Below are 8604 nucleotides of genomic sequence, written 5' to 3'. Positions count from 1 at the left end.
ACCCCCCAGTGCTATTCAGAGATTCAAAAGTTTGGATGTATTTTTTCATAGTACTAAAAATTCTTTTAATTTCTTTTTATATGCAACACAATTCAATGAAATATTTCATTCCACTTTTTTTCATGACAATACATCACATGGAGCCTTTCTATTCCTACTCTGTTGTGATTTCACAGTTTAAAGATTGTGTCTAGGTAAGACCACATAATGAAGAAAATTGACCTTTGTAAGCTCGTATGGTTGGCTATTTATGTAAATGAACCCATTCTACAAATATTATGTAGGCTCATTCATACAGCCCACTCAGGTTCAATCACTGGCATCGCATATCCCTTGAGCATCATCAGGAGTGATTCCAAAGTGCAGAGCCAGAAGTAACCCCTGAGCATTGCCAGATGTGCCCCACCATTACCACCAAAAATTAAAAAAATTCTGCACCAAGTTAATTATATTGAACCAAGACAGTAGCAATATTTCTCTCTCTCTTTCTCTTTCTCTATCTCTCTCTCTTTCTCTCTCTCTCTCTATCTCTTTCCGTGCCTGTGTATCTCTTCTATCTCTCTAATAAGCAGAGAGATGCTTAAAGTGCTGAACCATTATCTGGTATGACCTAGAATCTCACATTTCGTTCATAGTGGGCACTTGCTAATCATCTTCTAAAAATTTAAATGAGCACAGCATGACTTCTTTCTACAGAGAAGAACACTTTGGACAACAAGTCTTGAGTTTCAGACAGGACTCCAAAAACATGAAGGAAGTGGAAAAATGAACCGTCATTCCTTAGCTATAAGTAAAAGGCCTGAGTGCTAAGATTCCATCTTTCTTCACCATATCCTCAGATGTCTTCATTCTTAGTCACAATATCCATGTGGAGATTGAAAACCGACAAACTAAAAAGCTTGACAAATTGCTTCACTCCAGTTTCAGAATGCCCTTTCTTTAAGGGAACAAACCATCACCTTCAAATCCTACGCTGGGAAATGGCTTGGTGAGCAGTGGGACAAAGGAATCCAAGAGAGTTGACTAGGATTATGTTGGTGCTGCTTTAGAGATCAAGATAAGGGTGCTGTCCGCCACAACACAAGCGAACAGTAAGTCAGGAGTAAGGCAGGGAAAGGGCATAAAGTGAAGAGGAAAACAACAGTGAGAGGAAATCTTAAGAAAGTCAGGAGAGAAGCTGAGAAAGCATAAAAAAATATAAAGAGAAGGAAAACAAGGGGTGAAAGTATGACTGTGAAATAGACATTGAGACAAAGGAGGGGAAATTAAAAAAATTAAGAGAAAAGTAGGAGATAGTGAAATTGGCCAATTACAGATCATGAGCAGCAGAGATGTCCCCAAAGGGAGTCTGCACTGGGTGTAACAGCTTGGATGAAGTTAGTATTGCAGTTAACTTGATCCCTTTTATATAACTACTATAAGCTCCCATTATATGACTTTAATAATGTAAACGTAGTCAAAACTTAAATCACTTTTTTTTTTTTTAAAGAAATATTTTATTGAACCACCGTGAAAACAAAAAAAAAATACAAAGCTTTCAGGTTTAAGTCACAGTCAAATACTGATTAAACCACCATCCCTTCACCAGTGCACCCGTTCCACCACCAAAAACCCCAATACACCCCCCTCCCACCCCACCCCCCATCTAAGTAGCTGATGATATTCCCATTATTCTCTCTATATATTGAGTACATTTCATATTTCCATACAGAACTCACTATTGTTGATTGGAAATTTTCCCCAACAATCAGGCCTGCTGAATAAGCATCATCTAATAATTTCTCTTCCTTGGTAAAGGTGAAGATTTTGAGTCCGTGCGGCCGCGATAGCGGCCGCGCGGTTTTGGGTTTCTAATATTTTAGCTCAGTTCTCAGTCAAAATGCATGGCTCCAAGAATCTGCTCTGGTGCCAAAATGGGTTAGGAGACCTCAGGATCACGGTCAGTAGGCAGGAGGCTCTGCTTCTCGTGCCGCGGCTCTTGGTTCATCTCTGGGCGGAAGGCGCGCCGGGAACACCTCCCCTCCCAGGATCACCTACAGGCTACGTCACTAAAGAAAGTCCTACCTCCTGGTGTAGGGGTCTTAGAGGGTGGCTCTCACCGCGTGGTTGCTGCCGCTGCCGCCATTTTCGCTCAGAAAAATGGGGTGGAGAGGGAAAAAAATCCCTCCCCGGGCTGCACGAGGTTGTAGTTCAGTTCGCAGTCAAAATGCATGGCTCCAAGAATCTGCTCTGGTGCCAAAATGGGTTAGGAGACCTCAGGATCACGGTCAGTAGGCGGGCTAAATCACTTTTAAAGTGGAATTTTTAATTTCTTAAACTGTTTTCTGACTGGTGTTTCTTTTCCATCACTTGCAGATTGGATTTTAATAGCTCTGTAAACTAGCCAAAATTAGGTCCTGCCAAAGTTAAAAAATAATAATAAACTAAGCTGAAAAACCCAACCCAAATATTTCACACTTTCTGCTGGTAGATCTAATTACATTTCTAGGCTCAAAAATAAAAATGTGGGGCCTGAGTGATAGTACAGTGGGTAGGGTGCTTGCCTTGCACACAGTTGAGCTCGGCTGGATATCCAGCACCACATATGGACCCCCAGATCCTTCCAGGAGTGGGTGCAGAGCCAGAAGAATGACCTGTTCACTGATCACTGCCAGGTATGACCCAAAAAAAAAAACAAGAAGGAAGGAAGGAAGGAAGGAAGGAAGGAAGGAAGGAAGGAAGGAAGGAAGGAAGGAAGGAAGGAAGGAAGGAAGGAAGGAAGGAAGGAAGGAAGGAAGGAAGGAGGGAAAGAAGGAGGGAGGGAGAGAGGGAGGGAGGGAGGGAGGGAGGGAGGGAAGGAAGGAAGGAAGGAAGGAAGGAAGGAAGGAAGGAAGGAAGGAAGGAAGGAAGGAAGGAAGGAAGGAAGGAAGGAAGGAAGGAAGGAAGGAAGGAGGGAAAGAAGTTTAAAAAGCATGTGTTGATAGCATCCGCAAAGTACACAAAATTAAAATTCATAAAACTTTAGATTAAAGAAGTATCAAATTATAAAATATGAAATGAGTCATTGAAAGCACAATTCAAAAATAAATCAGTATGTGAGTGAAGGAGAGCATTCAAAGTACATTCAAAAGGCCAGAAGTGGGGACCGGCCAGAGAACAGTGGGTAGGGCATTTGCTTTGCACATGGCCGACCTGGGTTCAAACTTCGGCATCCCACATGGTCCCCCGAGCACCACCAGGAGTAATTCTTGAGTGCAGAGCCAGGAGTAACCCTGAGCATCGCCAGGTGTAACCCAAAAAGAAAAAAAAGAAAGGCCAGAGGTATGGCTCAGTGGTAGAGTGCTTACTTCTAAGGCTTGAGGCCTTAGGCATGAGGCTCCAATCCTGAAAAAAAAAAGCAAACAAAAACACACTCAAAGTGATCCCCAATGTATGATGAAAACCAATAAAGCTTAAATAAAAATTCATTATATTTCATTTGCAAAAGAATAAGTTAGTAAGACATAGCAAAAAAGGAACTCAGGATCTGGAGAGATAGTTCAGCAGACTGTGTTTTCATCGCATGTAGCCAACCTGGATTTGGTCACCAGCATCCTTTATTGTCCCCCAAGGTACCTCCAGGAGTGATTCCTGAGTGCAGAACCAGGGGTAACCTCTGAGCACAGCCATGTGTGACCCCCAAACAAAACAAAACAAAGCAAAAAAGGGAACTCAGTTTGAATTTAATAATGCATTGAACCCTGAAAATCTTTATGTCAAATAACATGCCTGCAAAGCCTTCCCAGAACATTCCTCTCAGTTACCTCAGATAGTATAAAAAATACGTTCATAAATATCCTTGCTGTTTGGAATTTTTAAAGGCACAAGCTAGAAATTAGGATCTAGGTTCCAGGCATGTGTCCAAAGATGGATCTTCTGTTAATTCTGGGCATTTTACTACCTTTTAAAATGCAGGTGTTTAGTTAAAATTACAATGACACCTTGTAGAGGTATCGACTCTCCTTTCCTTGTCTGGACTTGTGGAACTGAATCCCTTTTTCACTCACAACTTTTCTTTAATAGTTTATGAACATACTTATTCATTAAGAAAGAAGACTAGGTGAGTGCCAAAGAGTAATTTGTCTTCTCTACTTTATTTAATATCCTTAATAAACCAGTGATATTGCTTCATAGAAAGAGGTCTTTATGCAAATATTTAACTATATTATTTCATCCCAATATTTCATATTCTTCAATTTTTCTAGTACTAATTAATTTTTCTTCTTGAAATCACTGTATCACTGTCGTCCTGTTGCTCATCAATTTACTTGAGTGGACACCAGTAATGTCTCATTTGACCCTGTCGCCTTCAGGGTCAGGGGAATGAGGCCCATTATTATTACTGTTTGTGACATATCGAATACGCCACAGGTAGCTAGCCAAGCTCTGCCATGCGAGATTCTGCATAGCTCTCTTCTGGGAGCTTTGTTTTATAGTCTCTGGATCTTGGCTGTTGATGAGATTGCCTGACGCCGGAGGCGGTTTGTGGGTGTGGCTGCCAAGCTATTGGAAAATGGGGGACCTAGGTGGAAGAGGCTCAGTCCCAATCCGAGCAGGCTTGGAGATCTCAGCCACAGGTCCTGCATACTTGGGTTCTTCTGTCGGTTCCTTCATGAGTGAGGCTCTTCCAAGCATGTGGAGAGTGGCCTTGAGCATGGTTGTGGTTGGGTTCTGGAGGTTTTCAGCTGCCAGGGCTCTGCTTGGGGCGGGGAGTGAAACTCAACCTGACCCTCTCTGAGGGGCCCCAGTGAAGAGGGCCTGGCGTGGGAGCAGGAGGTACTTCTTGAAATAGAACCCCAAAAGATAGGAACTACATATAGTACTTTACAGAAATGGAAAGATCTATAGGAGAGCTAATTTGCTTTCAGAGTTCTAGCTGTAACTCATTAGTCGATTATAAAACCATTTTTGGGGTATAGCTTATATTTCATTTAAACTGTGAACATAAACAAATGAAAAATACCAGTGTGTATCACTGTATAAGGATTAACTCATGTTGAAAATTATTTTTGTTTCATTAGATGTGGTGAGCAGTGAAGAATGCTATAATATAATGTTCATTAATTTTTAATCCTAAAAAATTTGAGAAACAATGGGTTTATTTGTCATGCTTGTTGGAAGAAACAGCTTAGAAAGAGCCAAAGATGAGATCTGAAATGAATTTTGCTATAGCCTGAAAACAATGGCTGACATTAAGCAATCATGAATCACGAAATCTCGTTGGTCATCGATTTCTCAAGCGGGCTCAGTAATGTCTCCATTTGTCCTATCCCTGAGATTTTAGAAGCCTCTCTCCACTCGGCCTTTCCAACGATGCCGCATTGGAGGCTCTTTCAGGGTCAGGGGAAAGAAATCCAGCTTGTTACTGGCTTTAGCATATGAATACAACATGGGAAGCTTGCAAGGTTGTCCCATGTGGGCAGGAAACTCTCAGTAGCTTGCTAGTTTCTCCCAAAGGGAGAAGTAGGTTGTAAGACATCGCTTCTGGGAGCTTGCTTTTAAGTCTCTGGCCATTGATGGGATTACACACACCTGGTTTCCTCAGCCGGTACCTTCACGCATGAGGCTTGTCTGAACATGTGGAGAGGGGCCTTGAGCATGGCTGTGGCTAGGTTCTGGTGGTCTTCGGCCACCAGGAGCTCTGCTCGGGGTGGGGAGGGAAGCAGGAGCCCATCCCCTCCGAGAGGCCCTGGGGAAGACAGCCAGGCGTGCGGGCAAGAGAACATTAAGGAATATTCAGGCAATAATGTGATCTGTTTTGTGTCTTGAAACACTCTTTCTAGAGAAAAGATTAAAGAATATCCAGGAGAGTGATTAGGTTTTTGCAATAATATATGAAACCAGGACATCTTGGAAACATAGAAAGATCACTTAAAGTTGGCCTCATCATATAAAGGTACCAATCTGTACTGTTGCACAATACTCTCTAGCAGTAAATAGCAGGTGAAGAAAGAGTGAAGGAAGCATGATTGGTATATACTTGAGACTTTGACCAATAAGTACCAATAAGATTTCACTAGAGCTTGGGACTAAGAAGTGTTTTGTTTTGTTTTGTTTTGTTTTATAAATTAAGCCATTTATTATAGGCTAGCAATGCTTCTGATGGCAGCTCTACTGGTCTTTCAATTCCTTCAGTCTTCTGATGGCAGATTTGACTGTGACAGCAGAAGTGGTATTGTAGGTCCAGGCGCCCCCGGCGACGGTTTTCATGCAGGAACCACAGTGCCAAATGTCCACGACCTCTCTTCATCTTGGTCTTGCCGCAGAAGGAGCACGTGTACTTGGCGTGCTGGCTGATCTCTATCTTCTTCACCATCTTCCGGAAGGAGGCGCCGTATAGCGTCCCATACTTACCCACGATCCCCACCTTCTTGGTGCGTTTGGCCATCGCGCCGCCACCCAGCCCAGGACGCAGAGAGTTTGGGACTAAGAGGTTGATGAAAGCATTCCAGATGCTCTCAACCATATTTGACCTTGTATTGCTTTTCAGAAATCACTTAGCATCCCACCTGAAAATCTATCATTTTTGTTTGTTTCTGGGTCATCCCCAGCTGTGCTCAGGGCTTACATCTGAGCTCAGGGATCACTCCTGGCAGCAGAGCTTAGGGGACCAACCATATGTGATGCTACAGAGTGAACCCAGGCAGCCACATGCAATACAAGTACCTTACTCACTGAACTATCACACTGGCCCCAAGAAATCTCCCTTTTCTAAACCAACAAACATAAAAGTGCCCCTATTATACCAGAGGCAACTACCACCTATTCCCAGGATGTTTCTAGGACCCCTCAGGGGACAATAGCACCCACTTTAGGAAGCACTGTTATCTGGATTAGAAAAGACATTAAATTCAGAAATTGATTTTTTTAATCATTGAGAACAAGACAATGGCAAAAATTAAAGGACTGAAGCTTTTCAGTGTTGTTAGGATGGAAAACACCTACAAGTTTACTAATCCTGATGGTGGGAGTAAATATTGGTATAATCATCAATTGGAAATTTGGTTTGTATTATAAACTAAATTTAATTATATTCAGATATAAAAACCGAACTATTCCACTTCTAGGTACTCCTCTTCTCCAAAGAGAAAAATACATGTTTTGCAAAAAAATTACTAATAAGAATATTCATTGCATCCTTGTCCATAATAGCCAAAACCTGAGAACAATATAAAGTTCATCAATTGTAGAAAGAATTAGTTTTCATATGTATATATACTTAAAGATAATACTATCTCTTGCAAAAATATGGGTTAATCTCACAAACATCAAAGAAAAATGAAAGAAGTTGATATTAAAACAATACTCACAGCATGATTCTGTCTATAAGAAAATCTAAAATGGATAAAGCTAATATATGATTTGGGAAGTAAGAACAGTAGTTGCATTTGATAAACTCCAGTGATGCCATGAATGAGACTCGAGGACTTCCAGGAGCTAAAACATTATATTTTTTCCTTTCTTTTAATCTTTGAAGTGATAATATGAATGTGTTCAGTGTGTAAAAATATTAACAGGCTTTTTTGTTGCTGTTGTAATTTTTGATTGTTAAATAGGTTATTCTTCAGGGTTTCTTTTAAAGTAATAGTGTAAATGGAATTTCTTTAATTATTGTCTCTATTGGAAGAGCCTGGCAAGCTCCCCGTGATGTATTCGATATGCCAAATGCAGTAACAATAATAGTAACTCATTCCCCTGACCCTGAAAAGAGCCTCCAATCGTTGGGAAAAACAAATAAAGAGAGGCTACTAAAATCTCAGGGCTGGGACAATGGAGACGTTACTGACACCCGCTCGAGTAAATCGATGAATGGGATGACAGTGATACAGTGACTGTCTTAAAATATACTCAATACAACTGCTTTTCCAGGCAGGCAACTTAGCTGCTCAGAGTGCCTTTGTCATATATTTCAGCTTTGTAGTCCAGGAAAGCCCTTTCATATTTCATTTCATGTTATTTTTATTTTCTTCATTTTTTATCTCCTTACTCTCATTACCCTTTCTAATTTGATATCTTTTATCCTCTAAAGTAATTCTATATTCTTCAATGTAAATTATAAATAGCCTTTTAAAGTTCACGGGGATGTTGTGTATACATGCTTTAACTATATTTAACAGCAATGCTGAAAACCTCATTTTTCTTGCATATTAGACTTAATCACTGTGATTTTGAGGTATAGTATTATTACATGAGAATACAGTTTATTCATCACTTTTGCATGGTATTCCAGTATGCATGCAGTTACCTGTCATCTTAATAGTACATAGGTTATACTCCTTGCCTTCCTACCACAAACTGCACAGATCTGTAGTAGAGTACTTAGAAGACTTAAAACTTACTTTATAGGATTTTGTCTTCTTTTTAATCTTTCCCAAGAAGATTCAGGTTTATTTAATTATTTTTTATTCTTTCCCAACCTAATAGTAAACAACAGCAACAACAAACACTTTAGTAGAGGTTTTTCCCATGTACTTTTGTTTTAATTTCTTAGTTAATTGCTTACTCATGCCATAATTTTATTTTTCATATTTTTCCTTGATTTTTCTTGATTTTTTTCATTGATCCTTTGGAGAGATATTAACAAGT

The 8604-nt window shown here is 40.4% G+C and overlaps 1 protein-coding gene across 1 annotated transcript; it reads right to left on the bottom strand.

Annotated features, from left to right (window-relative positions):
• Window positions 1–6073: 6073 nt before the first annotated feature.
• LOC101539642 (60S ribosomal protein L37a) lies at window positions 6074–6427 on the bottom strand. Its single transcript, XM_004601257.2, is given in 2 exon segments — window positions 6074–6259; window positions 6261–6427. Coding segments are annotated over 2 exon segments (276 nt in total). The 5' UTR covers window positions 6407–6427; the 3' UTR covers window positions 6074–6129.
• Between the last annotated feature and the right edge of the window lie 2177 nt (window positions 6428–8604).

The sequence above is a fragment of the Sorex araneus genome, chromosome X (assembly GCF_027595985.1).
Source record: "Sorex araneus isolate mSorAra2 chromosome X, mSorAra2.pri, whole genome shotgun sequence".
Lineage (NCBI taxonomy): Eukaryota > Metazoa > Chordata > Mammalia > Eulipotyphla > Soricidae > Sorex > Sorex araneus.
This window is presented reverse-complemented; position numbering and strand designations above follow the sequence as displayed.